General features: G+C 32.7%; 1 protein-coding gene across 2 annotated transcripts; it reads right to left on the bottom strand.

The window, feature by feature from the left end:
* Nucleotides 1-1,855: 1,855 nt before the first annotated feature.
* On the bottom strand, nt 1,856-13,855 carry LOC134710094 (phenylethanolamine N-methyltransferase-like). Of its 2 annotated transcripts, none has more exons than XM_063570285.1 (3): nt 13,792-13,855; nt 6,215-6,422; nt 1,856-2,565 (listed from the first exon to the last, which is right to left on the bottom strand). In XM_063570285.1, exons 1-3 carry the CDS (start codon nt 13,802-13,804, stop codon nt 2,136-2,138), a joined length of 651 nt encoding a protein of 216 aa, XP_063426355.1. In that variant the 5' UTR covers nt 13,805-13,855; the 3' UTR covers nt 1,856-2,135. The 2 variants fall into 2 exon arrangements, with proteins under 2 accessions (XP_063426355.1, XP_063426354.1); XM_063570284.1 differs by lacking the exon at nt 13,792-13,855 and adding an exon at nt 13,570-13,785.
* Between the last annotated feature and the right edge of the window lie 9,944 nt (nt 13,856-23,799).

Genomic DNA, 23,799 nt, shown 5'->3' with positions numbered 1-23,799 from the left:
GAGTTCCCCGAGAGAACCACCAACCTTCGACAGGAACACTAGTAATACCAGCCACTTTGACAGTAGTCAAACGCATCTTGCGACGAGCGGGATTCGAACGCAATACTGCTAATATTTTCAATCTATTTGCTCTCGGATTGTCCTGGCACAAACCATTTTATCTGCGCCCACTTGATATCCACACAAATGTAATTGAGGGTCTGGATGGGGGGTGGGGGAGTAGTGGGGCATTCATTTGTGTATGCTTCAACTTTTATACCATTTTTCTCTATTCTTTATACTTTTTGCCCATTTTTTTCTATTCTTTATATTTTGACACCTCATTATTCTACATTCTTGATTTTTTGATCTATTTTTCTCAATTCCTTATATATTTTGCTCATTATTCCATAGACTGTAAACTCCCATTTACACCATCATGATTATGCATATTTATATCTGTTGCATTATCAGTATGAAATATTCGGTTATGCATTTTACTTTGTATTGTTAATAGTCAACGCCAGTGGTCCATTATTTAAATAAATGGGGAATGTGTCCATGGGACACAGATGATGCCCCCGCTTGCATATAGCGTTATAAAGGGGCATAACTCAATAACTGTAAAAGTGACGCTACTCAAAGTTCTTGATCTGAGTTTTGTGGTAATAAGCATTGTTTATCAGTTTCATAACATTTAGTTAGAGAAAAGAAATAAAAACTCAGCATTTTTTTCCATTTGTAAAGGGGCATTTCTCTAGAACAGTAATTGTGACGCCACCAAAATTCAAACTTGATCTGTGTTTTGTGGTAATACGCATTGTGTACAAGTTTCATAACATTTGGTTGAGGCAAATCAAAGTAAGAGAACGGAAACAAAAAAATCTGCAATTTTTCCATTTGTAAAGGGACATAACAATAGAACGGTAAAAGTGACGCCACCAAAATTCAAACTTAACCTGTGTTTTGTAATAAGCGTTGTCTAAAGTTTCATAACATTTGTTTGAGACAAACTAAATTTAAAGCCAGAGAATGGAAACCATCGGGGCGTACGGACGGACGGACAAGGGTAAAACTTAATGTTCCTTCCGCTCCGGCGGGGGCATCAAAGATATGTTGGGTATACGTCACTGTTCTTTATATCAATTTAGACTTGTTTATGATATCATTTGAAAATATAAAGGCGTTTTGTCTTATAATTTGAGATTTACTGATAATCAACGCACTTTTTAGAGATACAGATTCACTAAATATGTTTAGATAAACAGCAGCGTTTAAGTTATGGAAGGACGTGGTCACGTACATGTATTTTCCGACTAAAGCTCGATAGTCAGTCAAGATATGTAAAACAAATTATTTATATTTCGCCCGCTTTTTATCAAATTCGAGAACAGTTTCATCTTCATTCCAAACTCTTATTCGATATTCTTAAAGCAGTTTTTGGCACTTTTGGCGTCCAGTTTTTTTTATTGACGGAGGAAATGGGGGTGCCTGGCAGGAAAACTGACAATCCTATCGATCTCCTGTAACCTGAATATGAATGATTGTTTTCGCAGGTGAAATCGTTTTTCTGTTTATGGCTATTTAGTTTCACTTCTTCAGCTGAAACTGTTTTCAATAACTAAACATGCTTAGCACATGTGCAATCAACTTCAACTGAGATCACATCATAGGAGCATGAAAGACAATAATGTATCAATGAAGTTTTGATGTTTATTTATTTTAACCAATTTTAACCTAACCTAATAATAATCAATTTATAACAATTAACAGTGTTATTCAATACTCTGTCCTTGTTATTGATTGAAACAAAAACAAACGACTAATGCCACTTTAATTTCGCAAACGATCATTTACCCCCCCCCCCCCCCCCCCCTAAAAAAAAGCTGTCGTTCAAACATATTTTTCCACATTAAATGGCAAAGAAATAACAATTAGAATTTGGAAAGACTTGTTACAAATCAGAATTTATACCATTTATATATATATATACTAATTATATTTATCTAATCTAAAGTCTAGTTTGTATGGGAAATATAATACAAATTTTGTTGTTAAGTGCTAATTGTTTTGACATTCGCTGAGAACTAATTTGTGTCAGTTTTTTCGGACTCGCTTCGAACTGTGATACTTCAGTTCTACAATCGATCGAATGATTAGACTTTCACAGCATGCATTACAAAAGCTTTCTGGAAATCCGAAAATTCAGCCTCCTCTGCAGTTCGTGGCGGAGGAATATATTCCTTCCAAGTCTTTATTTCAAATCCATTTGTTGTATATGCTGTTTTTACTTCAGACTCTGTTATTTTCAAACAATGAAAACTGAATTTACCAACTCTGTAAAATGTTTCTTCTAATACTCCGACTACAACAAGATGACAGCCATGGGCCATTAAACTTCCAACATACTGAACGACTTTGTTGTACTCGTGAACATCTTTGCATGCTACTTCAAAACAAAGGCTAGAAACAATTATATCAGGGTAATCATTCCCAAGATGTATTGAAGAACATTTTGTCAGGTCAACTGGAAGTATTGCGCTGACTTTATTACGAATCTCTGCAAATCGTTCATGAACTGTCTGGCTAAAATACAATTGAAAACACATTATAAAGCAATTTCACAGATTTGAAAATAGAAAATGAAAAATGTCTCTTAAAAATTAGATATTTTATTTTCATTAAAAAAATACCGATTAGAAGTTTTACGCAACATTTCACTACACTCTCAATATGTTCCGAATTTTACATGTACATGGTAATTAATGTATTAGCCTCACAGAACATTTTGAATGACTTATTTCCTCCTTGTCTGATATATTCATGATAATCCATTCGTGTAAAAAAAAAATATTCACATTTTATGCTAAAAATTATATGATTCCAATCGATTTCAAACACTTTGAATAATATTCCAAAATGAAAATATATCTGTAAGACTGCTATTTCGCGATGTAGCTGTAAATTGAATTTGAAGTTTACCGTCATGTTTTAATTTCAATAAAAAAAATGTCTATATGATAAGAAAAGTTGCAGGGGCGGATCCAGCATTCTTTAAAGGAGGTTCCCAACCCAAAGGGAGGGGGGGGGTCCCAACCCACGATAAAGAGGGGGTTCCAACTGCATGTCCCAATTCAAATGCATTGATCGTCAACAAAAAATGGGGGTTCCAACCCCCGTAACGCCCCGATGGATACGCCACTGAAATACCGGTAGTTGTTGTTACATGTATGCAGTAGAAGCAGATTTCCAAACGTTTCTATCAACATGAGTTCAATCTTATCCTGATATTTTTATTACTCTTAGGTTACAATATATGAATCAGGTTAATCTTTTTTGTGACAATCACATGTGACAATCACATGGTGTTGATAGATAAAAAAAAAAGAGTTGAACTTCGTGTTGTTCGATCAGTCTTTATATATATTTGATAACACAGCGTTCATGTTGTTCAGTCTTAGATAACACAGGGTTCGTTTTGTTCAGTCTTTATTGGATAATATAGGGTCCATGTTTTTCATTCTTTCTTAGATAACACAAGGTTCGTGTTGTTCGGCCTTTATTAACTACAAAGCGTTTGTGTTGTTCAATCTTCATTAGATAACACAAATTTCGTGTTGTTCAGTTTTTATTAGATAACACAAATTTCGTATTGTTCAGTCTTTATTAGATAACACAGAGTTCGTGTTGTTCAGTCTTTATTAGATAACACAAATTTCGTATTGTTCAGTCTTTATTAGATAACACAAATTTCGTATTGTTAAGGCTTTATTAGATAACAAAAGGTTCGTGTTGTTTATAGTCGTTATTAGATAACACAGGGTTCGTATTGTTCAGTCTTTATTAGATAACACAGAGTTCGTGTTGTTCAGTCTTTATTAGATAACACAAATTTCGTATTGTTCAGTCTTTATTAGATAACACAGAGTTCGTGTTGTTCAGTATTCATTAGATAACACAAATTTCGTATTGTTCAGTCTTTATTAGATAACACAAATTTCGTATTGTTCAGTCTTTATTAGATAACACAAATTTCGTATTGTTCAGTCTTTATTAGATAACACAAATTTCGTATTGTTCAGTCTTTATTAGATAACAAAAGGTTCGTGTTGTTTATAGTCGTTATTAGATAACACAGGGTTCGTGTTGTTCAGTCTTTATTAGATAACACAGAGTTCGTGTTGTTCAGTCTTCATTAGATAACACAAATTTCGTATTGTTCAGTCTTTATTAGATAACACAGAGTTCGTATTGTTCAGTCTTTATTAGATAACACAGAGTTCGTGTTGTTCAGTCTTTATTAGATAACACAAATTTCGTATTGTTCAGTCTTTATTAGATAACACAAATTTCGTATTGTTCAGTCTTTATTAGATAACACAAATTTCGTATTGTTCAGTCTTTATTAGATAACAAAAGGTTCGTGTTGTTTATAGTCGTTATTAGATAACACAGGGTTCGTGTTGTTCAGTCTTTATTAGATAACACAGGGTTCGTGTTGTTCAGTCTTCATTAGATAACACAAATTTCGTATTGTTCAGTCTTTATTAGATAACAAAAGGTTCGTGTTGTTTATAGTCGTTATTAGATAACACAGGGTTCGTGTTAATCAGTCTTTATTAGATAACACAGGGTTCGTGTTGTTCAGTCTTCATTAGATAACACAAATTTCGTATTGTTCAGTCTTTATTAGATAACACAAATTTCGTATTGTTCAGTCTTTATTAGATAACACAAATTTCGTATTGTTCAGTCTTTATTAGATAACAAAAGGTTCGTGTTGTTTATAGTCGTTATTAGATAACACAGGGTTCGTGTTGTTCAGTCTTTATTAGATAACACAGAGTTCGTGTTGTTCAGTCTTCATTAGATAACACAAATTTCGTATTGTTCAGTCTTTATTAGATAACACAAATTTCGTATTGTTCAGTCTTTATTAGATAACACAGAGTTCGTATTGTTCAGTCTTTATTAGATAACACAAATTTCGTGTTGTTCAGTCTTTATTAGATAACAAAAGGTTCGTGTTGTTCAGTCTTTATTAGATAACACAGAGTTCGTATTGTTCAGTCTTTATTAGATAACACAAATTTCGTATTGTTCAGTCTTTATTAGATAACACAAACGTATTGTTCAGGCTTTATTAGATAACAAAAGGTTCGTGTTGTTTATAGTCGTTATAAGATAACACAGGGTTCGTGTTGTTCAGTCTTCATTAGATAACACAAATTTCGTATTGTTCAGTATTTATTAGATAACACAAATTTCGTATTGTTCAGTCTTTATAAGTTAACAAAAGGTTCGTGTTGTTTAGTCTTCTTTAGATAGCGTATGGTTTCGTGTTGTGCAGTCTTTATTAGATAACAAAAGGTTCATGTTGTTCAGTCTTTATCAGATAACAAAAGGTTCGTGTTGTTCAGTCTTTATAAGTTAGCACAGGGTTCGTGTTGATCAGTATTTTTTTTTAAATAACACAGGGTTTGCGTTGTTCAGTCTTTTTTTGTAACAGAGGGTTTGTGTTTAAACAGTTTAATTTTGAAAATAATTTAGTGTGAGTGATGCCTAAATTTTGGTTTGGTAATGAACAAATCAAACTTGGGCGAATAGTTATGTCCAAAAAAGGAAAAAAAAACAAAAAAAACCAAAAGATTTGTCCGCTCTGTTGAAACTCGTCAGCCTGTGAAAACTTATGAAAACATAAGATCCCAAGGGAATAATTTAAAAAATGGCCATGGCTATTCATGCATGGATGAATAAAACCTTCGTGTTTTGAAACATATTGGCATTAAATGAGTTATAAATTTACGGAAAATGACCAAATCAATGATGATAACAGCAAAACAATGTTGGCTACTGTGCTTTTGAAATCCCTGGGTACGAAACGTGATTAAAATTCAATGATTTCTTTAAAACATATATCTCCCCTTAACATCAAACAATTTTCATATACCAACGATTTATACAATTTGTACTATCTTAAGAAAGTTCCAGTATAGCTTTGGGCCACTACGTTTTATATCGGTGTTAAGCAGGTTTCGTTGAGCTACATATTTAGTTTTCTGATCAAGGTTATACTGAATTGTGTTTGTATTTTATTATCGTTTTGTTGTGTCAAATTTGCTTCTTCTTTGCCAATGGAAATATTTTCATTTTCGGTTTTTATTGTCCCTTATTTATATCTTTCCTTTTTATTTAGATATACAACTCATTTAAGTTTGAACTAACTATTGCTTACTGAAATTTGCCACCTTCCAGGTCAAGTATAAATTTGCATAATGCACTTCCGGTCTGTACTTTGTTATCTTTCCATTGCTGTAAGGCGTCTATATTCACTTGAGAATAATCTGACAGTATTATCTTTTGTACATATGGACATGCACTAATGACAGAGTGAATTGTTGGCCCTGTGCCTATGTCTAATAGAGTGTTTCCACGGACATTACCTTGAACGAGAATGTGCATATTGATATTGAATACCAACTAATACAATTTATATGATATATATACCAGAGCACGATTATTATGATACATACATGTAAGATATATTTGGAAATTTAGTAAATATAATCTCGATCTTAATATTTGTGGACCACTATCATTTTTTTGTACTAAAACTTTAATAAATAAACAAAAAAGGGATACTTGGTTTGTTGAGTTACGGAAAGCGTTTGATTAAGTGTGGCGAAGAGCTTTGTTTCTGAAACTTCTATCGTCAGGAGTAGTGTAATATGTGCTGTATGACCCCAAAACTCGAACGCGAGACGTTATAGTTAGACCTGCGCGCATGCGCCGACGCTATATTTGGGCCTTAGCGTTGACACCATAGTTGACTCTGAAATCTGAGGATATGACTCACAAGAACGCCGTATTTGAACGCGAACGCTGACGCTATAGTTGGGCTTAAACCTTGTACGTTACCCTTCAAGGTGGACGTTACGTCACACCCTTAAAAGTGGACGGTATACCCTCCAAAACGGACGCTAATTTTAATTAGCTAAACACTAACCCCTTCAATCCAACCCCTTAATAATAAGTCTGTGATAATTCTGAAGATGAAAAATTCTACTTCTTAAAATAGTTACTACTTAGACATGCTTATAAAAACTGTAAGAATTCCCCAAGATATACTAGTATTTATATAAATCCATCTAGTAGGCGGTACTATAAAAAGATGCACGTGTAAAGATAATTTGATTCAAATGTTTGAAATCAATTCATAAAATATTTATCTTTTTATTTTTTTTTGGATTGCTTATCTTATTAAGGATTATGTACCCTTGTGTTGCTTCAATGCTAAACATATGGAAATTTTATAGAAAATCCACAGCCTTTATCCTTGTTCTATCATATTTGGCAATTTGATGACCGATAGCTATAGAATAATTGCATGCAGTGCTAGCATTGATTTCCTTAAAACAAGTTTATTAGTGTAGTTATTAGTTAGAAAAAATAAAAATATGGACCAAAATCAAGTACACCTTTTAGGGTGCGCTCGACTTTAGTGACTCAGAACGAGGTAATTTGGAATTTACAGGTTGCTAAGAACTTTTTGCAAAAAATAAATACTAGCACATTATAGAAAAGCAAGTGAGTAATCTATGTTTCAATTTTTTTTAACAAAAATCTCTGTATTAAAGGCTGTGGATTTTCTATTAAATCTTGATTTATTTGCCACAAAGTACTCTTTTTCTGTTAAATGCAATGCATCAGTAAATAATAATGCTTTGCATCAAGTTTCCCCCTAGTATATGTTCAAAATGGCCTGTCTCTATTATTCATTATATTTGTTGTTTTGATACAATTGATGTTTGAAAAATTCGTACAAAAATGGCTACATACACATATACAGTGATCTTTTACCCCAAAATGCTTCCTCTCTTCAGGCTCATGATTACTTTCTTCCAAACACTACAAACACAACACACAAAACACTTTGAAAAAATACAACTGGTTCAATAATTTAAGTATTTACAGGAACAAAATCAACACATGAAATCCCACCGCTGCCACCAAATTTGTAACGTGTAACCGGGTGATCAATGGATCCGTATCTGAATAAATCAGGATTTTAAGTGTTCAACTAAATTTTGTACCACAACCAGTTGTCCTATTCAAAACAATCAACACATTCATAAATGGATTCACTACGAAAAATATATACACAGCGCAATGCCCATAAATCAAAATGCAAGGTGAAGTACCTCATTCACAACAAATAAACCTAAAGTTGTTAATATTTGTGTCATTTTGGTCTTTTGTGGATAGTTGTCTCATTTGCAATCATACCATATCTTCTTTTTATATACACTGTATCATAACACAATATATATACACATTGTCACTATGCAATCACTATGCAACATGCATCAGACTGATTTATTCACAATGTCACTAACAGATAACTATGCAACATGCATACGGCCCTTTATTCCACAATGTCACCAAAAGATTACTTTGCAACACGCATGAAGTAAGTATCACACAAAACGTATGAACACAAAATCACATATATACAACTTCTTTTTACAACGTCCACCAATAGGTAGTATCACCTTTAATTTGCACTTTCACTTATACACTTCCGCAATATTGCAACTTGCAACACCAGCAAGACAACAAATGGAAGTTTTTAACGACCTTGACTGGCTATACAGCCCTTGCACGGTCGGTACACCATCTTGCTGGTTTATATACTACTATATGAAACGGTCCATTATACTTGGAGGGGTGAAAATCAAGACTATACCAATTTTAGGGGTGTTTTCAGTAAAAGATGGTGCTCCAACTATTGAGAATTTTTATACATATAGAAACACAATTAACAGGGAAAGACAACTGGTGTTTCACATAAAAAATAAATAAGCTATGACCGATTTTCGTTACAGTTATTATCTTGAATACTATTATAGATAGAGTTAAACTGTAAACAACAATAATGTTCAGCAAAGTAAGATCTTATTATAAGTGGATGTCATGTTTATAAGATAAGAAATCGAAAAACTTCAAAAACGATAAATATTTCATGTCACAGACGATATTTCGATCTATAGTTGTTGCTTATGTTCGTAATTAGGAGCAGATAAAATAGTGTACACCTGTAAACATGTTGTTGAAAGAAAGTGTATAAAGATACTTATTTTAATCACCAGATGCTTTATCTCTTCTTCTAATTATTTAAGGTGTTATTTTAATCAGCACCATATGATATTAATTAAGTGGTTGAAAGAAATCGAAAAGCAATACTACTGAATGTTTCACGATTGATAAGTTAATAAGATAAGCAATCCAAAAAATAAAAATAAAAAGATAAATATTTTATGAATTATTATCAAACATTTGAATCCAAATATCTTTACACGTGCATCTATTTATAGTTCCGTCTACTAGATTGATTGACAGTTTATCTGATTTATATAAATACTAGTATATCTTGGGGAATTATAAGCATGTCTTAGTAGTAACTATTTTAAGAAGTAGATTTTTTTCCTTCTTCAGAATTGTCACAGACTTATTATTAAGGGGTTGGATTGAAAGGGTTAGTGTTTAGCTAATTAAAATTCGCGTCCGTTTTGGAGGGTTTACCGTCCACTTTTAAGGGTGTGACGTAACGTCCATTCACCTTGGAGGGTAGCGTACAAGGTTTAAGCCCAACTATAGCGTCAGCGTCCGCGTTTAAATACGGCGTTCTTGTGAGTCATATCCTTAGATTTCAGAGTCAACTATGGCGTCCACGCTAATTATATAAGGCCCAAATATAGCGTCGGCGCATGCGTGCAGGTCTAACTAAAACGTCTTGCGTCCTACTTTTGGGGGTCAAACAGCACATATAACACTATATAACAGATATCATTCATCGGTATATATGATTGTGATGTTGAATGAATCAATTATCAGTTTACTTAGATTAAGCTGTTACAATCTTGAAATTTATACAATAAAAAAGTCAAACCGAACTTCAGGTAAGACGCTTGCACAATTCTAAAAATTTGTTAAACACGACATAGATTATATGACTAATTACATCAGAGAGTTCAAATATATGCTTTTTTATTCACAAGCTTAAGGAAGCTATTAAACCAAAAGGTTGAAATGGTGAAGTTGAAATCATCCCTTCGTAAATTTTACGGACTCCATCACGAGTTGGTTGACCGTTATGGAATAACCGTTTCACAAATGATATTGGATACCTAGTTTTTTGGTGGGGTTCGTGTTTTTTATTCTATGGTTTTCTATGTTGTGTCATGTGTAGTATTGTTTGTCTGTTTGTTTTTTTCATTTTTAGCCATTGCGTTGTCAGTTTGTTATAGATTTATGAGTTTGACTGTCCCTTTGGTATCTTTTGTCCCTCTTTTAATCGTTGACAATGTTTTCCCACTGGGTTGGGAAACAACCGGTAAACATATAGCTATTCAAATTATTCAAAAGTAAATACTTGGATAAAATGTTAATTACATCTGGGATGAATCCATGTTGTTTTTTACCGGTAGCTCCGAAATACTGATAAAGTCTATAAATGAAAATTTGTTTGGTAAGTGATCGGGCCTTCATTTCGCAAAGTTTATACAGAACTATGTAACAGTACTATTAAAATAATCTTGTCAAAACATGTGAATGAATGAATGAACTCTATTCTTTCCTCATAAAACTACATTTCATAGTGTTAGAGTATATATAGCCATTTATCCCAAATTTCATTATTGCACAAATGGCAAGCGCATAAGTAAGAGTACAAATAGTTCATCATGCCAGAGGTCACTTCCTAGCAGTTGCAGTCTACATATATATTGTGTTAAGACCAGAAAACTGTTAAAGTACAACAACATAGACAACAGAATGACCCAACTTAGGGATAGACTTCAGCAAAGGACAGATCAATGTATATCACTACACTGATACAGTATCCCACCTACTTAAACTAGGGTGAAGATCTACTGAACACTCCTTTTATGTGTGCTATGGATATTTCAGAAATTCTGTGCTACCTTTTTTGACCACTGTTCTTGCATTAGTTTAAAAGAACTGTATTTTGTGTGAATCTACTGAACATTCATTGTGCTTGAATTGCTTTTGCTTTTGGTTATATATGTATATGTGTTGTGTGAAATTTTTCTGTTATGTTCCTGTGTAGTAAAACGTATTTAACTTATATTTTGTCCCATTTGTCAGTTGCACATATTAACATGCTATATGCTAAATAATACTACAGAAAATTTAATCCGGGTATAATTTTCAGTCTTATTTTTCACCTGTCATTCAATCCAAACTCTAATTGAAAAACCCTTTGTTCTTAATTACCTTTGATCTCATCTATACAACTTTTTTTTACCTATTCTGTCTATAATTTTAAAAAGTTGGATAAATGAGAATGAACCAAATCAACAACTTTAGGTGACTGCACAGCAATAAACAATGAGCCAATCCCAAACAACATAGTTAGCTATAAAAGGCCTCAAAATGAGAAATGTAAAACTATTCAAAGGATACAACTAATTAGGCCGTGTTCACACCAAACGCCGTGTAGAGTAAACATGTTTACAATTAGTTTAGTGTAGTGTACACTGGTTTCACATTACATTTGTTCACATCTATACACCTTGTTTAGCTACCTGTACATAAGATTTGTTCCCACTTGTAAACTATATGTCATTTAAATGTTCATTACGTAGAACTGAATTCAAAATTTTTGGAAAATTTTTCTAGCGGTAAGGGAACAAGCATTTGACTTCAAATGGAAATATTCCGATCCCCAAATTGATAATAAAAAAAAATGGTCATACAGATGATAAAAAAAATATTCGGAATCAAGAGTTTCCCCATACATTATATGCGCATCTGGTGCAAGAAAATTGGTACCGTTAATTTTATTATAGTGTTAAATATTGAAGAAAAAGTATTTGATCACCAGCATCGGAAAAAAAAAGGAATAAAAACGTACACGCGAAAAAAAATCTGACTCAGATAAAAAAAAATAACCCTCCCCCTTTTTTTAAGTTAAGTGGTTGTTACTTTATGAAAGCCATTTTTATATAATTTGCAGTAGTTTGAATACACTAGGGATGTCTGGATAACGCATTAGAAAACGTTAGCTGCAACAGCGTGCTTACAGCCGGAAAAAAAGGATTGAGATGTTAGGGATCACTACATTTTTATTTTTTCTGTTTGTCTCAAATGGTATTTCTTCTCCGAGGAGTATTTGGTAAAGGAATAGGGTAACGTTTTTTTAATTTATTTTACGTGTCTTTTAACGGAACTGAGATACTAGACAAACATATCATTTACCTCACACTTTTTTAAGTCATGCATTTATGCGTGAATCGTTTTTTGAGTAAAGACCAGTGGCGAATATTTCTGTGTACGTCAAGTCGATTCGGGAAGACCTTTTCAAATGAATTAGGCAGCAACTATTTACTTCATTTTTTGTGGAGGGGGAGGGGGCGTGAGCTATTGATTTTTTTCAGGACAAATTTTGGTGACAAGTCGAAATCAATTTTAGCATTATATATAGTGGCAGCTTAGGGTGAAACAAACAAAAAAAAATTTCAGGGCCAAAAACTGGAAACATATTTTGTTTCCAAAACAAAATCCATAGCTCACCACCCCACCCCCTTGCCTTTATGTTTTATACTCGACTATAATAGCCCCCCCCCCCCCACCCCCACACACACACCGAAAATCAATTGGTTGCTGCCTTATGGGTTCGCAATTATGCTGCTTTGAGTCTTGATTAGGGGTTAATAAAGTACGTTAATTTTTTCTAACAAAAAAAATCTGTAAAATTTGGACAACTAATAATTATCAAAAATATCAATTTTACTCAAAAATAGTTTCAACTAATAATTATCAAAAATATCAATTTTACTCAAAAATAGTTTCCTTCTTAAATATATACACGATAAAACTAATGTCCTTAATGCCTAGTTTTGTGTACACTTAACCTACACAAGGCCTACATTGACTATCGACTGTGTGTAGGTAAAACATGATTTACACTACATGTAAACATTGAGTTTTATCAATGGGAACGCAATTGTGTTTAGTTTACGTGTGAGTTACACTAACACAACACCGGATTTAGGTCAATGTGAACACGGCCTTATGGTCTGGTTTATACTCCAATTTAAAATAGGTACCAGACTTATCTCTCTTTATACTGTTGTTTGATTATGTGTTAGCTCCTTGTTAACAATACAAAAAATACTAAATATATTCAAGAGCATGTGCATGCATTATCTATGGGAATACACTGTACAGGTTTAACAGCTATTTGCACCATTAGTAAATGCCTACGTCAAGTCAGGAATATATAGGACAGTTGTTTTCAATTTGTTGGATGCGTTTGAGCTTTTGAATATTCTTGAAGTTTGGGACTTTTGTAATTTTACTTTTGTTGTCTCCCTTATCCTATATGTTTTTAGCTTATTGTAATTTTTTAATAAAAAATCATAACAAATATTTATACACTTTAATATAAACTGTAAGTATTCTGCTGATCAGGGCGTCTTGATTTTTATTTTGACAAATAAAAATTGCCTGTAGGTGTTGTTGATGTGCACATTATATTTATATTCTTACTAACATATTTGTTCTTACCAGATTTGAAAATATCGTGCAATGCCGTTAATATAAAGGGCAAAAACTGTCCTACTTCCTGGCACCCATCAACTTCAGAATAATATGCGCCAACAAACCAATTTGCGTCAAAGTCATTTGAGTAATCGGAACTTGGTATTAAATTCGCCATAAGTGAAAACTGCTAATTTCTATATTTATATCGTTTTGCTCCTTGACCACCTATATAACTAATGTGATTACCTGGACAACACATGGTAGTGTTTAACGACCTTGACTGGCTATACAGCCTAGAGACGTGTGAGATATTATTATATAAGGATTCACCTGTGTGTATCAAAGTTAAATACGCCCCCTTTATCTAATCTCTCGGATTATTGCTATATAAATACACTCATTAATAACAGTACATCAGCGGTTTATTTCTAAATACTTACACGCCTAGATACAGTCAATTCGAGAAATCCGTGTCTAATGTGGAGTAGTGATATTTTTCTTTTGTAAATGAGATGCATTGTGGGGAATTATCTTGCGAATGTTAAAATTTGTTTGAATAAAACAAAATTCATCAGTAAAAATATTTGCTTATTCTTTTTAAAACATAAACGTATCAAAGAAGATCAAAGAAAAATTTCATTAAATATCAATAAGATAATAATGCTATTTTTTCTTAAGTAAATTCGATTTGTTGTAATATAAAACGATATGCTTTTATTATGAACAACTTTTCAACTGCGATATTTTCAAATAGATATGCGTAACTTTTTTTCATATGAAAAATAAATTAATAAAACAGCTCAATACAATTAAAGTTTAAAACAAAGTATAAACATCGATAATTAGTCATGACAGGTTTGGTGGTACATACAAAATATCACTGAAATTTCGTAAAGATAATTAACGTACATTAAAACCAATTATACGCTTATGAAGAAGTAAACAAAATGTTTAAAATCCCGCGGCGATCAACTTTGTGTTTACTTATAGGTTAGACAATACTTGGTCATGTTTTATGAAGATTTAAGCCCAAGGCGAAGCCGAGGGCTTAAATCTTCATAAAACATGACGAAGTATTGTCTGACCAATTTAGAACATATTCACACTTTCGAGTGACCTTATAAAATTATCCTTTCCCATTGTTATATTGAAACCTAAATAAGAGCTCACTTTTTATAATGAACTAAAAATAAAAGTTAACATAGGTAATGATCATTTCAATGGATGAAATGAAATAGCACTGACATAGTTTGTGAAGGATAAATTGTTTTTCTTCTGCTTCAGGTAAAATTTAATACTATATATCTTTAGATATTTTAATTTTAAAAAGCAACACTATGTTATAAAAATCCCCTTTTTGATAAATATAAAACTCTCTGTATGAATACTTAAATTCAGACCATTCAACATTAAATTCTTACTTTTTATTGATTAATTCAAATGTATTGTGTTTCTCCGAAAACTATCCTTTGCTTTATATCTCAAAGGTCTGGCATTGTGTTTTTTTGAAAGAAAAAGAAATTAGTTCCCTCAAATGTAAGGTATATAAATTAAATAAATATTTTATTCATCCTAACCATTTTTTTTTAGTGTATTCGATATATGTGTATCATTAGAAAATGCATCAAATTTTGCAAAATTCAAAATGTTTTTATTTAAATCTTTGCTATTTCATCTTTAATCAGTAGGCTATTTTCCCAAGGAAACTGCCTTAGGGGATTTTGCACTTCGTTGGTGCAGTTATTAAGAGTTCACTTTCATAATTAACTGACAATGAAAAGTCATTGATGTATAGCATTTCATAGTGCATGGAAAGCCATGTACTATGAAAAATAGAGGGGGGGGGGAATCTGACTTTTCATTGGACGAGAAGGGGTGAGTATGTTCTAAAAATCAATATTGCACAGTATTTTGCTACCTACCTTTCAACAAACAAACAAATATCTATCTAGGGGCAGTATATAATAATAAAGTATTGACACAGATATATGTATCGTATGTCATATCTATATGGCATTTTAATAGTCAAATACAGTCGTTGAAATTAAAAGGAAAATACCTTATCATGCATTGATTTTTCAGAATATTAAAAGTCAATGAAATATGACTGAAGTTGTGGGCAGAATCAATTTGCGCCAATTGCGGTTTTGAAAAGATATTAATTGCGCCACTCTCTTTTATTTTGATGGTATCAATTGCGCCGATAAATGAAATGAAATTGCGCCACATTTACCTGTTAATATTTTTACCTATATCATACATGTACATGCTTTCCCTATATCAATACAAGACAAGACAAATACTTTATGAAAAGTCTCACCACTTGTTACATATAAAATATACAGCCTTTTAAAACACAAGATAACAACAAGAGTCACTCTATAAAGAGTTTTAAGAGACTATAAAACATTTTTTCTTAAAATTGTAATACAAATACAAGTCAACTATCACGAGTATAAAATACGTTTTTTTTTCACAGCAGATTTTGGCAGTATGCACAGTCTCCAGAAAAAGAAGTATTGGCGCAATTAAGTTGTGGCGCAAATGAGTTACTTTTTGGCGCAAAAAGATATCGCCCGTTGTTGCAGGGCCAAATAATCTCCCTGGAAATGATAATGAATATGACAATGCTATTACAACGGCCTACTAGGGCCTACTAGGGACGCATTGCATTTGTGCCAACTTTTTACAAAATCCAATCTTTCATTTGCGCCACAAGGTTATATTTCATTTGCGCCATTTTACAGGTAACATATACAATTGCATATCCAAGTCAGGAGCCTGTAGTTCAGTGGTTTTCGTTTGTTTATGTGTTACATATTTGTTTTTCGTTCATTTTTTTACATAAATAAGGCCGTTAGTTTTCTCGTTTGAATTGTTTTGCATTGTCTTATCGGGGCCTTTTAAAGCTGACTATATGGTATGGGCTTTGCTCATTGTTGAAGGCCGTACGGTGACCTATAGTTGTTAATGTTTGTGTCATTTTGGTCTTTTGTGGATAGTTGTCTCATTGGCAATCATACCATTTATTCTTTTTTTTTTAATAAAAAACGGAAAAGTTTCTTTATTGCTTTATTGCAAAGTTTCTTTATTGCTTTATTGCAAATAACATATAACGGAAAAGTTTCTTCATTACTTTATTGCAAATACGATTTTTTTTCTCCCTGTGTAATCAATTGAGTTCATACTCATTTTTAATACAACACTGAGAGTCACTTTATTTAAAATCGTATAGTGTTCACATGTTTGAGGTGTCAAGATGGACATTAACAATTCGGGGACAAATAGAGAAAATTAGTCTTTAATTTACGTTGACCACACATATAGGTTATCTTATGATCAGAAAAAGTCGTTTAGAAGAACCAAAAAACCCCCCCCCAAAAAACCCCAGATATTGACAACAACAAAATTTATAAAATCTTTGCACGAACACATCAATGGTTTACATAGACCGTATCAGTGTAAAGTGCTTTTATTATTGTTCTATGCTATGGTGACTAATTTTTGAAGAATATGTTTTATTATGCAAATAAAAACTGTGTTTTAAAGTTATTATTAAAAGTTTCTTTTGAATAAATCTATATATTTTTTTTATCTTTTTTAACCTGTATCTACCTGTAATATTGGCGCAAATAAAAGGTTTTATTTTTGACGCAAATGAACGATATTTTTGGCGCAAATGAAATTTCCATTGGCGCAAAGGCAAAGCACCGCATACAAGATTTCGTTGACGTATGGTCAATGGTTCTCCCTAAACAGACATAGTCAAACACCATAATTGTAAAAGTTAAAAAAAACAAAAAAAAATGAACTCCAAGGAAAATTCAAATCAGAAATTCCTTTATCAAATTCAGAGTGCAAGGTCTAAATATCTCCAAAAACATATGCCAATACTAATACAATTACATACCAAATATTCTTTGACCTATCGTTAATGGTCCCAAATTACAAAAAAAATGTACCTTATCACAAATTAGAAATATTGACGCCGCGTCACCACCAGACACAGCACCTCTCTATCACTTCGAAGAGACAAGACAAAAATGTAAACTAGGAATCGTTTTTTTTTCATTCATTCATTAATTCATTCATTCATTCATTGACGGACAACCAGAACGGAATTTAGTCTATACTATTTTGTGCGAATTGATCATGCTTGAAACCCCGCTATTTTTTTTAAGTGCTATATATATTTTCTGTGTTACTCGTACTAATGCGAGTTTAAACACTCGAACATGCACATAACACAGTTGTTGGAACCTTATTGTTTACAACACATGAATATAATAATTATTTATTTTCAATGTGAATCGTAGTCGGTTTGTTACATGTAACGTCACTATATGTCGTCGTCTTATAGAATAACCTAAGTGGCCATTTACCGCGTGAAAAATTCCAAATGAGCAAACTTTCCATCAGAGATCGAATGACGTAAAAATTAGCATCCAACAATGAGTAACTATAACCGGAAGAAAAGTGACATTGGGAACTTTTACTATTATTTGCAAAGTGCTTTTTATGAATTCTCGTTTTGAATTTGAATATGTATATGAACTCTCGTTTTGAATAGTTATATGAACTCTCGTTTTGAATATTTATATGAACTTTCGTTTTAAATTGATTATTTCTCGTTTTAGTTTTAAGTTGACTATTTCTTGTTTTAAATGTTTCTTTATTCTTAAATATAATGTTTCTTATTTCAAATATCCAAAGAGATTATAGATTTACTATTTTACAACTTAATCCGATGGCTGTCAAGAGTGTGAGAGTTAATACATGTGTCTAACACTTGAACTACAAAAGCAATTATCGCTATTTTATAAAGTTAAGCCGGAGGACAATGATCAGCTTCTTATTACATAAGATTGGACAATTATATTTATATTTTATGAGAACCTTTCATAATGTTTTAATACCCTTATCTTTGATTTAATTTATGTTTTGTAAACTGTTGCATGGGCAGTCTTTTCCTAGCTTTCAAGCTGTAAACTTGTTAATAAATTTGTATATACTTTTACGGTCTTGCGTTTAAAGCAGCCATAGTGTCGATTATAGACCTAAAAACTTTAATGTAACCCGTGCCGAAGTTCACGGACTCATGCCTAATTCACGGGGTTATATAACCATGAAAAAGACCCCGAAATTAAAAATGTAAAAAAAATACAAAAAAAAAAATACAAAAAAAGAAAACTAAGGACCTGCTTTACATGTAAATGACAAAAACAAAATAAAGAATAACATTTATGATCTAAAGAAGCAGAAGACAAGCAGTAAATTCAAGGCTCATTGATTTGAGACTGGCACAAACAGACTGGCTGGGTTATATATGTTGCTACGCTCGGCGGTATTTAATCTGTTTATAAAGAAAAACTCCACTCTTTGTAATTGAAAATTATAAACTTGACCAACGTCACTTAATCTATACTATATCTTTTTTCCCATAACCATTGCAGATACATAGGTACAGAGAGAGTGCAAAATATGTACATAAATGTGCATCTATTTACAAAACATAATTATATACAATACAGTGGTTTCAAATGATATACATTTTAGCCAGGAGGACCCACATGTTTATTTATACACTTTATAAGCTTTCATAATCTTTTTAACTCTGACTTTTTGTTTAGTTTGCTCATCAGTTTTCCACATTTTAGTGTATTTACACGAGCCAAGAAGTACTTATCAATGTATAATTTTCTGCTGTCGTTAAAAATGGACATTCTAGCAGATAATGTAATTCGTCTCCAATACTACCAACATTACAAAGATGACATTTTCTATCATTTCTATTAACAATATTTCACCTCCCTGTCTCTTTTGGGAGTCTGTGGTTTGTGGTTCTATATCTACATAAAATAATATTTTCGTGCATATCCAAGATATCGAAATATTTTTCAAAATTTAATTCTAACTTAAAAATTCTATAATTTACTGCTTTTGTAGACTCTTGGAATTGTGTATACCCCAACTGTTTATAATGGTCTTGTAGAATATTTGTCAATGTGGGATAATTATTACACAATGGAGAGATAAAAGAACCGTTTATTATATCATTTATAAAAAGATAATCACTATTGCATTGCCTGGATGGCCTGATACTGTTACACTAATTACTATATAATATAATAGTTGCATGGAGGGGGTAAAAGATTCTTAACGCACTATTATCTTGATCAATTACGCCGCATGGAAGTTCATTTTTTACGGATTCTGCATGCATATAATATTGTCTTATTATTTTGCTTTATAATTAAGATTTAGTGTTTAAACGAGCATTCGCCCCTCCACTCTTTAAGATAGAGTAGAATATTTATTACGATAACCATCCTGCTGTCCAAGAAATTAACATATCAAATGTAAGTCCTTCAATTTACAAGGCCTAACACTATCGAAGTTTGAACAATCAAAATTTACATAAGTAATTTTGTTACAAAACCTTCATTTCTTTGTATTTCACCGTTAAAGTAATCGTTATACAAAACAATATTCAAATTATTGTTGTTCCATTAAAGGAGTAATTCAAGTGTTTACTGATTCAAACAAGTCACAAGTTATTCTCTGAAATTTTTTAATTTATGTCTTGCGAGGATGCAATATTTTCTATAACAAAACTGGGTACTGGGTACTGTTTTGTAAAATTTTAGGACGAAACTGGGTCGTATACATTGACAGGGTGCTTTCATTTTAACATGACCTATTACTTTCATTCCATGCACAGACATACACATTGATGTGCTAAAATTGACTAGTCCTGCAATCTCCGTGTTCAAGTAATATTTTTCATTCTTACCTTTCTTTCTGTACAAAGTTCACAATTTAAATTAAACAAAGCCGAAACAAGGTTCAATCAATTCAACATTTTGACTTTTAACTTATTTCTCCATTTATCTAGAGTGTTTTTGGAAAATATAACATCTCCCAATCGAAAATAGTATTATGTAAATCAAATTGAGAATGGAAATGGGGAATATATCAAAGAGACAACATCCCGACCAAAGAGTAGATAACAACCGAAGGCCACCAAAGTGTATTTTTATTCTTTGATAAAAAAAAATAAAAAAATAATTACACTGAAATCCTACATTTTCTCTGTCTGTTACAGTTGATGGTCCGTCACCGCACCGGATATTAGATATCATTTTCCCCGGGTTGTTTAGGTGGCACGGTAGTATTTGCATTCCAGAATTTAGGTTGCTCTTTTGTGTACCCTTCTTAGGTAAATGTATCTTAACACTGTGATTGGACAAAAAATACAGTATCAACTGAACATACTTTCTCTAACTGAGGGATGATTCAGGTGTAGAAAAATATGAAAATGAATTTTTGAGAATTTTTTTAAATTTTGTATTCACTGCACCATAAAAGACTTAAAAGTACTAGTGGCCTTAGGTTTTGAAAAATAGCAAAAAAGTAAACGGCCATGATACATATTCAAATTCATTTCTGAATAGTAAAATGAAAGTACTTCAGTTAACTGTGAATGTAGATTTTTTTGAAGTGTTAGAAAGTGGTGAAAATTCTAAAAAGGCTATCATTATCCCTTATGGGCCAGAATATACTACCTTGCCACCTTTAGGCACAGTGATGAAATAAAGATATCGGAAAAAACTATTTTTTGGCGTGTTCATATCAAAATTTAATAGGTGTTATGTCAATAAAACCAATTTAAACGAAACTTCGGATAGGTCTATTAAACATGACCTGATTTTATTGTTCACATTTAAAAAGGTACAAATATATATATATAAACGAGTCTTAATTGAAAACTACGTTTAAGCCTATGATTGCGTTGGATAAAAAACGCAATTTTTATACGTGTGCATGTTAAACAAATTTCGTTGTAAAAGGGTCTAAATATATATATATATACAACTCGTCTAAACATCAACCCAACAATGTTAGATCTGTAAATTTGCTTTCGCAAATTTTTTGTTCTTCCCTCGCCTGGATTCGAACCCATGCTACTGTGATATCGTGACACCAAATCGCCTGCACTACAGCCGTCCCGCTAGACCACACGACCACCTGGGCTCTACAAAAATAAAGGTTTCAGTGGCCGTGTGTTACCTTTCCTCGTCAGTTTTAATCTAGCGGCGTACATAATATATAAGGCATGGAGATGTTATTGTTACAGATCAGCTCAATTATCTTTAACAAAGGATCCTACAAATTAATGTAAGATATACAGTCACAGAAAATAATTATATATTATATATATAAGTACATCTGAGCCAGTGACATCTCTACAACAGATTTATCCATCGGATCACCTGCAGGGATGGTGATACATGGCTGTGTACATTATGTATATACAACTCGCTTAAACATCAACCAAACAATGTTAGATCTGTAAATTTGCTTTCGCAAATTTTTTGTTCTTCTCTCGCTGGGATTCGAACCCATGCTACTGAGATATCGTTACACCAAATCGTCTGCACAGTAGCCGTCTCGCCAGACCACACGACCACCTGGGCTTCATTAAAAGTGAAGCTTTCAGTGGCCGGGTGTTCCCTTTCCACGTCGTTTTTAATCTAGCGTCGTACTACAGTACATGATATACAAGGCATGGAGATGTTATTTTTACAGATCAGCAAAGTTATCTATAGTAAAAAAAGAGGGACCAAAGATACCAAAGGGACAGTCAAACTCGTAAATCTAAAACAAACTGACAACGCCATGGCTAAAAATGAAAAAGACAAACAGAAAAACAATAGTACACATGACACAACATAGAAAACTAAAGAATAAACAACACGAACCCCACCAAAAACTATGGGTGATCTCAGGTGCTCCGGAAGGGTAAGCAGATCCTGCTCCACATGCGGCACCCGTCGTGTTGCTTATGTCATTACAAATCCGGTAAAAAGTCTAGTTCGGTAGATCAAATTCATGAAAGGGAAGGGGATTGTAGTTACGACGTAAGGAACATATCCGATATCATTTGTGAAACGGTTATTCCATAACGGTCAACCAACTCGTGATGGCGTCCGTAAAATTTACGAAGGGATGATTTCAACTTCACCAATTCGAACTCTTGGTTTAATAGCTTCCTTGTGAGCAGTAACCCTCTATCAAGAAAATCATGATAGGAAATGCAAGCACGGGAATATCGTATCAATTCGGAGATATATACCCCGTATGCAGGTGCTGCTGGAATTTTGCTACTTAAAAATGGAAAGTTCACAATTGGAAAGCTGAAATCATCTCTTTTGTCGTAAAGTTTTGTCTTCAACCGACCCTCATTGTCAATTTCTAGATGTAAGTCAAGATATGAAGCCGACTTAACTATATCTGTAGTATCCTTTACCTCCAATTCGATGGGATAGATGCGATCCACAAAGTCACAAAATTTTGAATTATTTAGTGAAAGAACGTCATCTATATAGCGGAAAGTAGAGTTAAAGGATATTGCTAGCTTCTTATCTTTCTTCCTAAGAAGTTCCTGCATGAAGTCAGCCTCATAATAATAAAAAAAACAAGTCAGCAAGTAGAGGGGCACAGTTTGTTCCCATTGGGATGCCGAACGTAACAAATATGTTGTCAATCAAGAAATCAAGCATCTTGAAAATATCGGTTTCAGAGAATTTTTTATTTGAATCAGAATGATTCTTTACAAAGTAGGATTTATCCCTCCCTAAGGCAATATACTTGTATCTACGTTGGCCATTCGTTTTTATGAAACAAAGTAATACCAACTCTTTTAATTTGTCTTTTAGTTTGGAATGTGGAATACTTGTGTAAAGAGTAGAAAAGTCAAATGTTTTAATACTGTTACAAGATGAAAGAGAGTTAGATTGTATGTAATCTAAAAGATCTTTAGAATTTTTAAGTATCCACATCTGATTCACGCCACCTCTAGAATAGGCAGTTTCACAATAACTTTGAAGCCCGTCTTTGATTGCTGATAAAATGGATGTTAATAATTTAGAAAGGGGTTTCGTGGAGCACTTGGAAGAGCCATCAATATACCGTTGTTTGTAAGGACACTTATGTAGTTTAGGTATCCAATACAGTGATGGAAGATCCAGTTCTTCATCTTTGGTTGAAATACCAAAGGAACAAAGAACAGACCTATGATTATCCAGGATTTCCTCTTTGGTAAGTGTCGTGAAGGTATATGTTGGGTTTCCAAGTGAATTGTCTATACCTAATTCGTTTATCAAGCAATTAATGTAATGACTTTTACAGACAAAAACGATTTTATTTGGGGCTTTGTCTGCGGGGACAACAACTTATTTATCATGGAGGTCA

This window comes from Mytilus trossulus, chromosome 3, assembly GCF_036588685.1.
Source record: "Mytilus trossulus isolate FHL-02 chromosome 3, PNRI_Mtr1.1.1.hap1, whole genome shotgun sequence".
NCBI lineage: Eukaryota > Metazoa > Mollusca > Bivalvia > Mytilida > Mytilidae > Mytilus > Mytilus trossulus.
Note: the sequence above shows the minus strand (reverse complement) of the source record. Positions and strands in the feature narration are given on the sequence as shown.

Bases quoted from the DNA above. Each gene is read 5' to 3' on its own strand.
- LOC134710094 (XM_063570284.1), bottom strand. From the start codon at position 13,720: ATGGCGAATTTAATACCAAGTTCCGATTACTCAAATGACTTTGACGCA. The intron at 6,423-13,569 runs GTAAGAACAAAT...TTCTCGTTCAAG, and splicing joins GCACGATATTTTCAAATCTG to GTAATGTCCGTGGAAACACT. The intron at 2,566-6,214 runs GTAAGCAATAGT...ATTGTATTTTAG, and splicing joins CTGGAAGGTGGCAAATTTCA to CCAGACAGTTCATGAACGAT.